At 40.1% G+C, this 16,248-nt stretch overlaps 1 protein-coding gene across 4 annotated transcripts in view; it reads left to right on the top strand.

Moving 5' to 3' along the window:
• The window catches only part of WDFY3 (WD repeat and FYVE domain containing 3), a 190,105-nt gene that overhangs the window by 140,341 nt on the left and 33,516 nt on the right, over nucleotides 1-16,248 (top strand). For 3 of the 4 annotated variants that reach the window (XM_080368510.1, XM_080368509.1, XM_080368507.1), the window contains 9 exons: nucleotides 2,105-2,340; nucleotides 4,016-4,150; nucleotides 6,036-6,215; nucleotides 8,163-8,396; nucleotides 10,334-10,433; nucleotides 12,026-12,186; nucleotides 12,795-13,024; nucleotides 13,882-13,991; nucleotides 14,858-15,040. In XM_080368510.1, the coding sequence (XP_080224636.1) occupies nucleotides 2,105-2,340; nucleotides 4,016-4,150; nucleotides 6,036-6,215; nucleotides 8,163-8,396; nucleotides 10,334-10,433; nucleotides 12,026-12,186; nucleotides 12,795-13,024; nucleotides 13,882-13,991; nucleotides 14,858-15,040 (1,569 nt within the window). The remainder of the gene's footprint in view (nucleotides 1-2,104; nucleotides 2,341-4,015; nucleotides 4,151-6,035; nucleotides 6,216-8,162; nucleotides 8,397-10,333; nucleotides 10,434-12,025; nucleotides 12,187-12,794; nucleotides 13,025-13,881; nucleotides 13,992-14,857; nucleotides 15,041-16,248) is intronic. The other variant, XM_080368508.1, reaches the window with a different exon arrangement.

Below are 16,248 nucleotides of genomic sequence, written 5' to 3'. Positions count from 1 at the left end.
TGCAGGTTCTTAAAGCCTCATTTATCCAGGTTATCAGACCTTTCTCTTACCCTATGTGATCTAGAATTCAGTGTATAAGGCTTTAGTGCTACAGGACCCATGTTGAGCATCTCTGTGCTGTCTGAAATGCATCTCAAAGCATCTCAAGTTATGGATGTCAATTCTGTGTGGACAGGTGTAGTCACCATTTCATACGGACCTGTTTTTCTCTGGTCAAAATAAGGTAGTGCTTTTCAGATAAATGTCCTTTCAGACCATGATGCATATCCCTTGACGCTAAATGGGAGTCTCTTCATGAGCTTGAGTAGGCTTTAGATCAGGGCAGTGGTATTAACAGTACTTTCAACTTAATTGTTGTTCCTAAAATGACTGTACAAGGAGGCACCTCTCTGTGTTGCAGCAATATATGATCTGTTTCTGTGCTAAAGATTTTTCCAAATTGGTTTATTATAAGGAAATAATTGTAAAGTGTTGTTCAAGTGATCTTAGTTTAGGAAGAGGGCTTTTCCTGAAATGAAAATTAAAAGTCCATTTTTTTTAATGCTTTGTCTCTTTGAAATCTCTCAAAGTTATCTTATGCTATCTTTATTACTTCTTGCATAAATAAAACTATCAAGTCTATTTATTTACACTGGTTTCCCATAATAGATCCCTCAGGATATTCGACTAAGAACATAGGATGCTTCTTTGCATTATGAATGAATTATGAAGGTTAAGGAGAACAGTTTTCCTGAAACCATATTACACGTGCAAACATTTATTGTTAACATACTATAGCATCTGTTGTTTGGCCAATTCTGACTTTATTTAAGAAACAATTTTTGCACATGGTTGTGCCTTGCGCGCTGGTGCCTTAAAATTTGAAAATGATTGATATTTTAGGGAATTGACTTGTTTATTCAGTATACATTATAAATTGATATTTATATTGGATATAAATGGATATGTGTATATATATAATCCAATAACATAAAATTTTCTTCAGTAACAAAATCTTTCTAAATAAGGTTTTGATTTACAGTCACAGTTGGAGAGTATTTGTAACAGTTTTTTTTATTATAGTATCACTTTAATTGAATCCAAGCACGACTGTGACCAAACATATTTTTAAATTTGTGTCTCATTAGATAATCTGTCACTATCAGTTAATTTTATACCCTGTGTTTTTTAATAAATTACAACACGTTGACTCCCCAAATTTCTCCTGAAGTGAAACACCAGCCATTTTTGTTCAAGATTGCTGACCAAATTCCTGCAACTTTGTAGCAAAGATTTCATTAGTCTGATTCCTGGTAGTTGTTTTATGTTTAAAAAGTCAGTTTCTGGTGGAAAGAATTATCAGTATTAGAGCCTCAGAAAAGCAACCTGATGTCTGTCAGTGTCAGAAGAATGGTTCATTGTGCTGATGCTGAGCCTGAACTCCCTTCCTACCTCCTTCCTCACTTGAACATAAGTGCTTCTGTTGTCTTGGTGTATTTTTATTTTCGTTCAATAAAAACCTGAAATACATAGGTAGAAGCAGGGTCACAAAGGGTTGAGTTTTGTGCCTCTGTCAACAGTTCAGATAAAATAAGAACATTTAATGCTTCATACCAGCTGATTAATCAGTAACAAAACAGCTGAAACAAGATGCCCCTGAGACATTTTTGGAAACAAATTAGCTGCCCATCAACTTAAATGGGCCATGGGATTGCTGCTTGGTAATACAAATCTGTAATTGAGATCAAGGTGATGCATCCCTCTCAGCCAGTGAAATATCTTTTTTCAGAAGCTTGCGTGTTTTAAAAGCCTGAAATTGTGGTCATAGTCAGAAAATGGATCTATGTGCGTGTGTGGTAGCATTAGGCAGTCTGTATGGAGCAGTCTCATCTATGCGCTATTGGAAGGTAATAATTTCCTTTTTTTATTGATTGATAAATCAGACATCTGAAGCAGATTTGTGTAACATGTATGATTAGTCTGTATGCACACTTTCGTATTTTATGGCGTTAATTTCTGAGGAGGTACCCTTTTGAGTTCACTACTTGATTAAGAGTGAGCTTCACAGTTGTTTCCCTATTAACATTGTTGGCTTTTTGGGTTTTCTTATTATTTTTCATCTTAGGGTTCAATGTTGGCAGGAGTGCTGGTGGCAGATCGACGGTCCGGGAGATTAACCGGGATGCTTGTCACTTCCCAGGCTTTCCCATTCTGCAGTCCCTTCTCCCGAAGCACACTAACGTACCTGCACTCTATTTCCTCCTCATGGCCCTTTTCCTGCAGCAGCCAGTCACTGAACTGCCTGAAAACCTGCAGGTCAGTGCGCCTGTCGTCAGCAGCCAGTGTAATCAGGGTCGCCAGGTAGGGATTATGTAGTAAAATGTAAATGTCATTCTGCCTGTCATGAAAGAAAATAACAGATTAACCAGCGCCCCCCCCCCCCCCTTCTCTGCAGCTGCTTTACAGTGCTGTGGTGTTTAGTGCTGAGCTGTTTGGGGTGGGAGGACATGGTACCCTGCAAGCACGTGGAAGCCAGCCTGTCACAGCATCACTGTTACTGGTGTCTTTCTGCTCTGTTTTTGTGTCAAATGAGAAGCAGATCCCTGGTTCGAGCTGGCATGGTGTGGGCGCTGAGGGGGAACATAATTTTTTGCTTGCTTTCTTTGGTGTTGGGTTGGGTTGGTTTTGGTTGGGGTGTTTTTGGGTTGGTTTTTGGTGTGGGGTTCTTTTATAAGTTGGTTTTTTTGAGTGGGGAGTTGAGAGTTCACAGGTTGCAGACAAAACAAGGTAGCTTTTATTTCAGAAAGTCTCTCCGGTTTTGTAGGGAGGCATCTCAGTTGTTGCTGGAAAATGTTTATTGTTCCTATTCTGAACAGGTTTATTTTGGACTTGTTTTAATTGCATGTAAGTTAGTAGAAATTATATGGTCTACAACAGAGTTCTAGGAAGTGCTTTATGGAGAAGAGCCACACTCCAGGTAGAGAGGGTGCCTGTTCATGGTGAATGCAGTGCTAACGTTTATCAGTGGGAACGGGAAATAAAGATGTCAGGCTGGAAGGTGTTCTGCCTGCCTGCTTCCTTGAGAGGAACACTTGACAGCATGTTCAGCACCGTGCTACAGTGAGGTGCAGCCATGAAGCTGACCTCCTTACAGCGCTGAAGTACAGCACTGTTAAATCTAAATTCAGCTCCTTGAAATATTTAGCAGTAGCACTTTTAATGCTAGAGGTGGGCACTTTGGGTTTTTTTTTTATTTTTTAATTGATTTAATTATTTGGACTTGCTGGAAAACACAGTTTAGTTTTTTTTCCTTTTTTGCCTTTTTCATCTCTTTTCCCCCCCTCCCGTCTCTCTCTCTCCCTCTCGTCTCTCTCTCTCCCTCTCGTCTCTCTCTCTCCCTCTCGTCTCTCTCTCTCCCTCCCGTCTCTCTCTCTCCCTCCCGTCTCTCTCTCTCCCTCCCGTCTCTCTCTCTCCCTCCCGTCTCTCTCTCTCCCTCCCGTCTCTCTCTCTCCCTCCCGTCTCTCTCTCTCCCTCCCGTCTCTCTCTCTCCCTCCCGTCTCTCTCTCTCCCTCCCGTCTCTCTCTCTCCCTCCCGTCTCTCTCTCTCCCTCCCGTCTCTCTCTCTCCCTCCCGTCTCTCTCTCTCCCTCCCGTCTCTCGCCTTTCCCTTTTTTTCTCTTCCCACCCCCCTTGTTTTTTCTGGGGGGATACCATGTGGGTTTTACTGCTAGGTGTAACTGAAGTAAACAGAAGTGATTGTGCAGCACTTAGACTGCCAGGTCTCTTCTTGTTTCAAAACACTTAAATCCTTTGAGAAAGTGAGAGTTGCAGTTACATTAGCCCATGCTTAGAAGGAGTTCTATTCAGTGACATGCAACCATGTGAAGCTTTTGGGGATAAAGTTTGGAGAACATGAAACAATTGATTTTTTAGATACTTCCAAATGAGTGTATTGTAGGTTTAATAAAAAGCATCGTCAGATTGCACTGGAGAAGGGGATTATTTCATGTCTCGTTTCTTCTCTTTGACCTCTTCCAGTTTGATTTAGATTCTATTTGGACATTCATATTTGGAGTTCCTGCCTCCTGTGGCACTGTTACCTCTTCAATACACGGTGTTTGCACAGAAGCTGCCTTCTTGTTATTGGGAATGCTGAGGAGCATGCTGAATTCAGTAAGCATAAAAATTTTTTCTCTTATTTGAATATACAGAATTGTTTGAGTTGCAACTTAGTCAAGAGCCAAATCAGAGAAGTTGAAGTTCTGTTACTGTCATGACAAACCCAGTTCTGAGTTAGGCTCATAATACTTGGGTGAAAAACATCATTGTCAGTGGGTTATTCTATCTTACTTCATTTGTCAGTATCTGTAGAAGTATTAGTGGCCACAAAATTAATGCTGCTTTTTCACAAAAAGGCTAGGCTTTGTGTTTTGCTGCAATTAAAACAATACAGGAAAGCAGAAGGATAAAATGCCCTTGGCAGAGGTCGTTGAATTTCTTTGCTGATTAACATCATGGGGGAACATTTGAGACTCTATATCCCAACTGCTCAGAGCTATGTGAATTATGGATTTCATGCATGAACCCTCTACGTGCAGACAAGTCCCCAACTATTAATAGCCACATGCTGAAAGAAATGAATTTACCATCAGAAAAACGTGTCATCTTCTAATCTTTGAATCTAATGTCAGAAGTTGTAAAAGTTGGTTTCACAGTAGGAAAATTTTATATTTCCTTGGAGCCAGAGTGTGTTACATGCTGACTATTATCTCATGAAGTGTTGAAAAGCAGGACCTGTTTGGTTGTCACCTGTTTGGTCATTATGTGTTTGCAGTATGCTCTGAGAAGCATTGTTTGCATCTCCCTCCCATGTTAACATGTTCAGAAGTATCTTCTGGACGTGGGTACTGGTTATGTATTTGTAGCCTGCTGTGTGTGGTACACATTCCTGTTGTCATGTGTTTTGTCTCTTGCTGGTGCTTTGTTCTGTCATGTGTTTGGTCCTCACCTATTCAGACACATTTGTGACATGCTCAGAGGCATACGCTGCCTCTTGCCTTGCTGTCTGGTTCTGTGTCATCAGGTGTATGTTCAGCAGTGCCATCACATTTTAGGTTGACCTGAGCCAGGTCATGTTTACCAACATGCTTTGAACCATTATATGTTAGGACACATGTTTTGTCTTATGATCAATCGTGTGTTGTAAATGTGATCAGTCTGCTGTTTGTGACATGCTTGGACACGTGCTCAGGCATAAGTTACTGTCATGTGTTAGGCTGCTGTGTGTTACTGCTGTAGGTTTATCACATGTTCAGTTATGTGTCTGGTTACCTTTCCTCATGGGGTTGCAACTTGTGTCCTGTTATAATGTTTGGTATATTCAGCTACATGTTTCTCATGCATTTATGATATGGTGACGTGCTGTTATATGTTCAGTCACATGTCTGTGATGACTCGGACATGTGTTCTGTTGTCACCTGTTGCAGGCACATGATTTGGGCAGGCGGTTTAGGTGTTAGAAGTTGGTGGCTTGTTCACTTGTCACACATTCTGGAGGCAAGATTAGCCATGTGTTTGGTCATGTGATTGATCAGGTGTCCATTGTATGGTGACATACTCAGACATACGTTCTGTCACATTGGGTCAGGTTTGTCACGTGGTAGTGATGTGCTCAAACACATTTTCTGTCACTTGTTTGATCAGATATTAGGTCGTATGTTCAGACACTGTCCTCAGAAATCATCTAGAAACATGTTTGGTCATGTGTTCTGACAAGTGCGGCAACACACATTTGACGCGTTTTTCACACTTGGTTATGTGCTTGGCCACATGTTCAGTCACTTATTTCTGCTTCGTTTAAAAAAGTGCTTGTCCACGTGGTTGATCACATTTGGCCCCATCTTTTATCACATGTGATGATCATGTCTTTCACTGCATGTTTGACCCTGTTTGATTGCATATTTCACCCTATGGCTCCTCTTCCTGCAGCTCCTTTCTGAAATGAGCGTTTGTCAGTTAGTGCCATCTGTGCTAATGTGCTGTTTGTTTTTCAACCCAGCCTTGGCAGTCAGAGGAAGAAGGCTCTTGGCTTCGAGAATATCCAGTCACCTTGATGCAGTTCTTTCGGTATTTGTATCACAATGTGCCGGACCTCATTTCCTTGTGGATGAGTCCAGAGTTCCTGTGTGCGCTGGCAGCAACAGTGTTTCCTTTCAACATACGACCTTACTCTGAGATGGTAGGAAATGCAACTACTTAGCTGTTCATTTTCCCCTGAATGTGGATTTATAAATTAACAGTCATGCCAAATAAAGCTCTGATCGTTGTAAAGGCTGGCCTCGATGTTTTGTGCTTGGGTTTTGAACCGAGAGAAGTGCATGTTCAGCTGAAGGGCAGTTACTGTGCAGTGACACCAGAAACTGCATTTTAGGGAGAATGTACACAGTTTATTTGTTTTCTAGTGGACTCTTTTCAGTCATATGAACAATGTTAGCTCAGATTTACAAAAGCAAAAGAAAGGGAAGCAGCCTGTGCTTTCATTCTTCTGCTCTGGAGGATGTGATAAAATCTAAAACTTCTTTTCCCTCCCACTTCCCATTTCTTCTTTTGTGGCTTGGCCACAAAACAGTGTTCTTGTTTTAGCTGGAACTACTGAGTTCAAGCCAGGAGAGGGTGTGAATTGGTGCCTGAAGTATTCTTTGAGCTTAGTGGCATTTAAAAATGGTATTATTTCTAGAATATGAATGGAAAGGGAACAAACAGTTATTGTTAGCCAACATCTAAAAATAATTTTATTAAGAATGTGGAAAGATAGTTAGCCTACAGGTTGAAAGTGCTAGAAGTAGGGAGGGTATGATACAGTACTTCAGGAAATACTTGCTGGCGGCATGCTATCTTTCTGTTGTCAGTAACAGTTTTTAAAGGTGTGTGCTGATGAGTCTCTCATCAAAATAGTTTATTTTGCTTTTAAGTTAAACTTGCACTTCAAGTAGATGCTAGGAATGCTGTCTCTCTCAAAAGAAGTGCCACTTATAAAGTGGTAATGCTGACTTGGCCTTCACCTGTACAGCGTTTTTAGAGGAGCCTTGTGCCTCTGAGTAGGTTTTACTTTTAACTACTAGGTCTCTTAACTTTTTGTAGTTGCCTGACAACTCAAGCTCTTCACTGTTTGAGGGCTCTCTTGACTTCCAAATTGGTTTACTCCTCCAGCATTTGTCTCTGTCTGAATATGCAGAACTATTTAATCCCTTGTGAAATAGATGAATAACAGCCAGATTCCCACAATAAAATACTGTAACCCAAATTCAGCCTTGGGAGAAAATTCTTAACTGATCTTTCAGCCTTTCTGAGATTGCCGTTAAAACCAGAAGCAGTACACGTTCGCATTTCTCTTAATTTCTTGGGAATACTCTCCTACTGGAGAGCAGACCAAATGTTCACAACATTTGGTTACTTCACATGTAAGCTGGTGATGCAATAAGCCTGTTGATGGAAATCATATTGTCTCCTTTTGCATTTGGAGGAGGGTGTTACATAAAAACAGTCAGTCTTCTGGATTTGACAGCTTTCATTGCTGTTTGTGCTTTTTGTTACAGCCTCCTTTAAAGCTAGCCCCCCAAAGATTCTTGTTTATCAGAAACAGGAAAGCTGTGGAAACCTGTTGTTGTTTTGTTTAGAGATTTGGGGAAACTGGCTTACCTATAACTGCAGTGTGAAGGTATTCTATTAAGAAAAGGCTCAATTCCTTTTTTGTTTTGTCATGTAAGCTTGGTAGCCTTTTTTTAGGTGGCTTCTGTCCTGATTGTATCTGCTTTAGTTAATAACTTTTTACATAAATTTTCTCATTGGAAAAAAAAAATATATTTTTGCAAAGTATCTAGAAATTGCCCAAGTACTTCTTGTGGGTAAGTGAACATGAAATGTGGTCTCTAGCTCATGTAACTCATGCCAGTCTTCACTGATTACTGTTTGCCTTGGGGATTTTACACATCCTACAAATGTGTGTATACAATACACAACTCCTGTTGTGTATTAGGGAACTGATCCTGAACATAATAATCTTGTAAAAAGGCTTCTTAAGAAGCAAAATGTGAATGGCCTTAGAAAGACAAGTAAAGAATAGAGTTGCAAAGAGACTGCTGTTGGTTTGCTGATCTCTAGGGTTTTAACACGCTTTTTTTCACAGGTCACTGATCTTGATGATGAAGTGGGGTCCCCAGCTGAAGAGTTTAAAGCCTTTGCAGCTGATTCTGGCATGAACAGGAGCCAATCAGAATACTGCAATGTTGGCACCAAGACATACCTAACCAACCATCCTGCCAAGAAGTTTGTGTTTGACTTCATGCGTGTGCTGATAATTGATAACTTATGCCTCACACCAGCCAGCAAACAGACTCCACTAGTAGATCTTCTTTTAGAGGTAGAGTTTCTTTGGGAGTGTTTTTTTCATTTTTATTATTTGAACTTACTGTGACACTTTATTTCCTAAAGTGTTTTCCTCTACTTACCTTTCAAAGTTAGAGTAATGATGACTCGGGATTCAGCAGAATCCTGTAAATTGTCATGGAATAAGAGGTCAGGCAGGGAAAAAGGAACGCTAGTGTGCCATAAATAATAATTTGCTCACCTTTCATTAACAGCTTGGAAAACCTAAGAAAGCAAATGCAGAGGGTTTATCTCAACCTTCCTTTGACAGTGTTTTCTGGACTTCTCCATGCCCCTGCCCCCAGCATTTGTGTATATTGGTGACCATCTCAGGTGCTAGAGCTGCCAGTCTGCGTGCTGGTTACCTGGCTTTCTTGTTGCCGTGCTGTGTTCCCCTGCACACCACAGCCCTACTACAGCTTTTGTTTGTGCTTTTCTTAACTTTCATTTGGCCAGTCAAATGACTCTGCTAGCTGCTGAGCATGCCATGTCAGGGTTTGATTTCTATTTTGTCCTCACTTTAGAGCAGCCGTACTTGTTTTGTCATCTTAGCCAATATCTTTTTTGGTCTGGAAACACAGGTTTTGAATCATAACAGTTCAACAGTGCAGCGTGAGAAGTTGTAGTTTTCATCAAGTTTTGGTTTTATGAAGTATGATTCATTTGTTAAACACTTTCAGATAATGACAGCTGTGTTGACTTCGTTGAAAATATAAAATCCCTGCAAGTCCCTACTACAGAAATAATAAGGCTTCTATTTTATTCGTATTAGACAGAAACAAGTGTCAGGACATATGGTGCCATATGCTATAAAAATTCACAAAATAACTGTGTTATCTTCCTGTATATTATCTTTTAAAGTTCATGACACCTGCAGAAAGCATCCCTCTGTTAATGAGGAGGCAGGGAGTGAAAAGTTCAGTTACTGTTTAGCTGCCTACACGTCTTTCAGATTATATATTTTGAAATGTTCAGCTCACATAAATTCACATTCTCCCTTAACCTGCCTGTTTGTTACCTCACCTGTGAGTTGCTGCGTCTCCCTGATATTTTTTTTTTTGATAGCTGTAGGAATGCTGTATATTTCCAAACGGACTTCCTGGGGCAGTTGGGCATGTCTTTGCTGTCACAAAGCAAAGAATGCTTTGTCAAGAGATGCAGTTGTACCCAAACATCAGGAAGCATATCTAAGGCCATCGTCATTTAGTTGCAGTTGGTTTACTGCTGTCGTAATCTGTTATCGCTCACTAGTGTTACTGGCTGCTTAGCATAAACAGAGAATTGGGTATGTACACACTGCTAAACTGTTACGGGGTGAGACAAAGCAGGTTGACTTAATCTTGTATTGCTTTCTAGGACAGTTTAAATGGATCATTCGGTTAGATATGGTTATGTATGCATTGAACAACACAAGGTGATAAAGTCGTTTTCCCCTTTAAAGTGCAAAGGAAATTAGAAAGGTTTAGCACATCCATCTATTATATTACTGTACCAGGGCTTCTGTAGCAATATGCAGAACCCCTTGTAGGATTGATGATACACTTACATGTTTGATCTGTCCCACTTGTCTTTACTGAAGGAGGTGATTCTGTGAACTGAGATCATCACAACTTAACCTTATGTTTAGTTAGATTTGTGCACCTTTTCAGAATGTGTTCTTTTCCAGTTCCTGTTACAGCAGAAGGCAAATTTACTGGATTTAAATAGGAATAATACCTACTCTGTAAGACTGCATACAGCCAATGTATACTTGACGTGCATTCTTAAATTTTTAGATGAAGCCAAGACTTATTTATTGAGACAGACTCGTAAAAGAAAAAAAAACAGTTCCTGAGAGCTGAGAGAAGAGACATTCAGCTAGAACACTCTCCTCCTCCCTCTTTTCCGCACTCAGTGATATTCATTATCTTAATGTTGTATTTCTATTATCAGGCTTCTCCTGAAAGATCAACACGAACACAGCAGAAGGAGTTTCAGACATACGTTTTGGATGGAGTGATGGACCACTTACTTGCAGCTGATGTTTTATTGGGTAATATAGCAAAGTTTAATTATCAATCTATGGATTTGAGAAAAAGGTTTTGATTATTTAACTTTTTTTATTCGCGTTCCGTGACTGTCTTTTATGTCTTTTTCTGTTTTTTTCCCCTGCCCTTTCCTTTCCTTGGTGTAATGGTGTAAATGGTGTTGCTGTGCTTGCATGTTCCCTCACTATGTTGATTGTGCCGAAGCTGTAAAATAGCTTATTCAAAAGAACTGTATGGCATGAATCTTTTGGGTATATAAGCCAGACAAATTGCAGTCACATCAAAAAGACCTGAAACTGAATCTTGCATCATCTCTCTTGTCCTTCTTGTCTTAGTAGATGAACTGGAACTACAGTCCATTTATCACGGGTGGGACATCCATTTGTAAAAGTTTGCTTTGTTTCCATTTCCTTTTACTGTAATTTTATTATGAATGCAGCACCCCAGAAAAAGCCTCTGTGATTAGCACTCCATTGATCCAGTTAATAAATGGACAGGAAGAGAATTAGAAGCTTGTAACCTGGATGTCAGTAGGGTAGGCTGTCCCACCAGAGCATGGATTTAGATGATTGTGGAGGTGGCCTGTAGGAATATCACTGCTACAGTGCCCAATCTTATTTCATGGTGGCCTGCTGGACTTCCCAGGAGCTCTCAGTCTGCTCTGTCTCCATCCTAAATGTCATTGGATGGCATGCATTTCTGTTCAAAAGTGCTTGTAAGGCTCCTCCTTTCTTGCCACAGCAACAATTTGGTTTTCTGTGGGTGCAGTGCATTTATAAAATAAATCCAGAATCACGTTACATGAAGCTTTGGGTCAGGTTCTTCAAAGAGTCTCCTGCCCTTAGAAGTACATCTGTGCAGCTCAGGAGCAGGACTTTAGTTTCCCCAGTCATGTGTTCTTCGAGGTTTTGCCAGCTTCTTCCACATGTGATACCATCAGTTGGCTTACGTGCAGATGAGGCAACAAGTGAATAAGTGTAGGTGAACTTCCAACAAAATCAACACCACTAATCGTTTGAGGTTTTTGTTTGGTTGTTGTTTGGGGGTTTTGGGTGTTTTTATGGAAGCACTTGCACTTTTCAAGCTTCTCTTAATATAGCTGGACTGACATTTATGTATGTGCAGACATATGCAGCTGATGCCTATTGACTTAGTTTTATTGAGCGAGCACCATGAGGGAGAAGTGATGCCAGCTGATACCACTTGTCATGTCAAGGTGTTTTACAAGGTTCTTTTATTTTTGAAAGAGCAGAAGTATAATTTAAGAAAGCTACAGGTGGTTCTGCACACATGGAGCTCCAGTTGAAAAGGAGGACCAGAGATAAATATGATGCCTCAGGATCATAGGAGTACTGTTTCTTCTAGACTCTTCCTGCCCCAGCCCCCACTTTCTTAGTCTTTGTCACTGTTGATTTCAAATGTTTGCTTACCATCAAAGATCCTTGTAGGAAAGCTGTGAGTGAGGTTTTAGCTTTTTCTCTGACTGAGTCTTCTTCTGATTTACAGAATTCTAGAAAGCACAGACTAAGGTGAATGTATTTATGCAGATGTGGGGTTTTGATAAATGCAGAAAACTTTGGGTTTTTTCGTTACCTAGGTGAAGATGCATCTCTGCCTATAACGAGTGGAGGAAGCTACCAAGTGCTGGTGAACAATGTGTTTTATTTTACACAGCGTGTGGTAGATAAGCTTTGGCAGGGCATGTTCAACAAAGAATCCAAACTTCTTGTGGAATTCATAATCCAGCTCATTGCTCAGGTAACAGTGTTCTTCTATTAGCCTGCTTGCAGAAACATTTTTGCGGGTTACGTTAAAGCCCATCGAATGATGTCACTACGTAACCCATTAGTGACACAGGTCAGCACAGCAGCATGCTTTTGTTCCCCAGGTTTTCTCTCTCTTTACTGAGCTTTCCTAGCACATCTTGTCAGTGTGGAGTGCTTTAATATGGGGCAGTGGAGTAGAAACCGCTTTCACATGATACTATTTATTTTATTTTATTTTGTTATTTTATTTTTTTTTTTTAGAAATTCCCCCAGATAAACAACAAAATTTACCTCACATAAATTTTGGGAAGCTTCCTAGATTTACCTTGACATTTTTGGGAAGCTTCCTCGTGCACTTTTATTGGAGATTATTAGAAGACTCTTATTGTTAAAAATCAGCAGTATCTTTATAGATGTTAAAATTCTAAGTGTATCATCATTAATTAATGTCATTTTAGTCCTTGAAATTCATGGAATTGTTGACACTTTTAGTAAAATACCGATTTTGAAAAATGAGCATGGGTCAATTCAGGGGAAGATTGTGTGCCAGTAAATTGATTTTCTGCTACTGTCTGATCATGTTTTTTTACTTCACATCAGTCAAAAAGAAGATCTCAGGGACTATCACTGGATGCTATTTATCACTGCCTGAACAGGACCATCTTGTATCAGTTCTCAAGGGCACACAAAACTGTTCCTCAGCAAGTGGCTCTCCTTGATTCCCTAAGGGTCCTTACTGTGAACAGAAACTTAATTTTGGGACCTGGAAATCATGATCAAGAGTTCATCAGCTGCCTAGCTCACTGCTTGATTAATCTGCATGTGGGAAGGTAAGTATCTTAGACAGAAGGTCATTCCAGAACCAGGGCTGTGAAGTATTAAAATGACCTGTTCTCTCTAAGCAGTGACACTCGCCTTGTAAGTCAGCAAATTCTGCATAACTGTTTATAATTTTCCAGCCAGTGAGATGCAAGCAAGCTTAAATGATTCATTTTGAAAAAGAATTATGTTTGAAGAGCCCAGGTATAGAGAACATTGTAACCTACTTTTACAGAGGTATTTTAAAATACTGTCACAAGTGCTTACCTAACCATTTTGTTGTTATGCTTTGATAATTTGAAGTGTTTTCAAGGTAGAAAGAAACACTCGTGCTAAGTAATTAATATTTGAAGGTACCTGTCACTAGATTTATTGTCTATTGAATCATTTCATACAAATTCCATATCTTAGTACTTGGCTATATAACACTGGAGTAAGTCCAGTCAGGCTTTAAATCAGATGCCCATGACAAATGCTGTAGGCACCCATTTTCCTGCATTGCTGCAAATGCCTGCCTGGCATTTCATTTTCTCTTTCCAAAAAGTTGTACAACTTGTGTTTCATCCAAAGACACTTGGGAAGCATCAGCAGCAGAAACCCTAATGTTTTCCATTTGTGGCCTCATCTGTTTTGCATTTCTTCAAATATTGCTATCTTCCTCTAGTGACGTCAGTGTCCATGGCATGTCATTTTTCATAAACCTTCAGTGCAGCTTGTGACTGCAGATGATCAGAACCTAAGTGGACAGAAATGAAGATACGTTGCTGTAGTAGCACATATTAATCTTTGTGATACTGTCACAGGGAACCAAATGCTTTAGCTTGTTGGTTTTTTTTTTTCTAGTTGTTAATTCATTGTGTATTTGTAGCAACGTCGATGGGTTTGGATTGGAAGCAGAAGCCAGGATGACAACTTGGCACATTATGATTCCCTCTGATATAGAACCAGATGGAGTCTACAATCAAGATGTCAGCGAAGGTAATCAGAGAGTGGCAAAGCCACAGATGTCTCCTAATGCCACTTCTATATTGTCATCACTAATCTTCTACCCCAGTTACTATTAGGGCTGTGTGTGTCTGTGTATAAAAATACCTTAAAAATAGATGAAAAAACACTTAGAAATGCCAAAACAGACATATCCAGGGTAAGTTACTGTTTTGTTAAAATAGCAAGAGCTCTTCATTGTATTCTGGACACATACTAGAATTATAAATACTGCTTTATATGCACTGAGTTAAGTGCAGTAGGAATGGTTCATTTTAAGTGTGCACCATAGTTTTGTATCAGCTGGATCTTACATGAGCATGGGTAAGAACTCATTGGTATAGGCTCTAAAATTATTATTTAGTGACAACCTCAGGATCTCTCACTCAAAGGAAATTTATGAACTAGCTGTGGAATAAAGGATTCGGTGATGATTTTTTTTTTCTTACATGTATATATGCAATACTTATTCCAGTTGTGTACTTTATGCACACAATCATATGTAAAAATATTAAAGCATAATGTCTATGTAGAATTATGTATGTGTTTATAGCCATACTTCTGTAAGATTTTTTGAATCTTACATCATTAATAAATGGATGCGGGAGAAGAATCACAACTAATCAGAGGTAGTGTTTCAGATTCACAGAGGAAAAAATAGCCAAAATTAACTATTAGATACTTTCTGATAGGATATAAATGGCAAAAAAAGACAGTCTGGCCAGAGGCATTTCACAAGTTGTGCAGGAGTGGAAGATCCTGGAGTGTAACTGCAGAAGTTATTTAGTTCACTACTGTAAAAATACCAATTCTGTAAGCACTGTAGAGAGCTTGCTGTTTGTGATCTTGTACCTATACAGGTCGCCAGCTTCTTTTAAAAGCCATAAACAGAGTGTGGACAGAGCTGATCCATAGTAAAAAACAGGTTTTAGAGGAAGTTTTCAAAGTGACGCTACCTGTCAACGATCGTGGCCAAGTGGATATAACTGTTGCAAGACCTTTCATTGAGGAAGCAAGTTTAAAGTGTTGGCAAAATCATTTGGGTGAGTGTAACTGAGGATTTATCTGTCCTGAATGATAGATTTCCCTGAAGTGAACCGTATGCACTGGACATTTTAATGTAGGCTTAGCTTTTGGGCAGCAGTAAGTACTTTAAACTGTCACCGTTTAACATGTCTCATTTAGAAACTGTACCATCTATAGGATATACTTACACTCCACTGCACACAGGGCCTTTATCCTGCTTTTGTAAGTCAGACACACGATGCTCCAAAGACCTTATGGGTAAGATTGCTCAGCTTTGGCTGCTCAGTAGCTTTGGTGTGTGGATTACTGTTCCCTTTTGGATATCCTCCGTCATCTGCAGACAAGTAAAATGACTCTTCCCATAGACTAGGCTATGGTGAACCTGCTTGAAAATCTGCAGCTAGGCTTGTGTTTCATTGAATCCTTCCAGCCATTGAGCAAATAGATGTATCGGGTTTTCTGGGCAATTTTTCTGGCATTGTGCTCCCTTATCTCTTTGGCTCTGTAACTAACCTGACGCTTCAGTAGTTTAGAGGGGAGGTAAAAAAGCAAACAAAACCAGAGACCTGAAAGGCCAGATTTTGCTGGTTTAAAAACCAAAACAAACTTGAAACACTCTCTAACTGGACTGGCAACTGTTGGACTACTTTGGCCTGCTGTAATTTCCATCTGAATATCTGAATTCGGCATTTCTGGGCTTGTAGTACCTTGTCCCTGTAGTCTAGAGAGAATTAAGCGTCTCTGGCTGAAGTTACACCACATCTAGGGTCTGCTGTGGTATGTTCCAGGTTCCTACTCCAAAGCTGTAGTTACAGCTAAGCAGTGACTGTCCTCACTTCAGGTTTTGGCTTCCACAGAAGCTGCAGTTCTGTGCTAAAGATGCTAAATAGCATATTGTAGATTACAGTGACGGGGTCATTTAGCTCCTTCCCATGACCACTTGGATTGGGGTGACCTGTGTTGCCATTCTCAGGAGTGGATGTGCCAGGCAGGGAGGGGGACCCCTCGTGATCAGGTCTGGGTGCAGCCTGCAAACTCTCAGTCTGGTGATACAATTGGAAATGTGTGACTGAGCAGTCTTTCTCCAGCAGCAGTGATACTGTGACTTCTTGGCTGGGAAGTCTCTTCAGCATAGGAAGCAGCTTTGCAGGAAAAGGACCTGGGAATCCAGGTGGACAACAAGTTAAGCGCAAGTTAGCTCTGTGCAAAGAAGGCCAGCTGTTGC

The sequence above is a fragment of the Falco punctatus genome, assembly GCF_963210335.1.
Source record: "Falco punctatus genome assembly, chromosome: 1".
Lineage (NCBI taxonomy): Eukaryota > Metazoa > Chordata > Aves > Falconiformes > Falconidae > Falco > Falco punctatus.
This window is presented reverse-complemented; position numbering and strand designations above follow the sequence as displayed.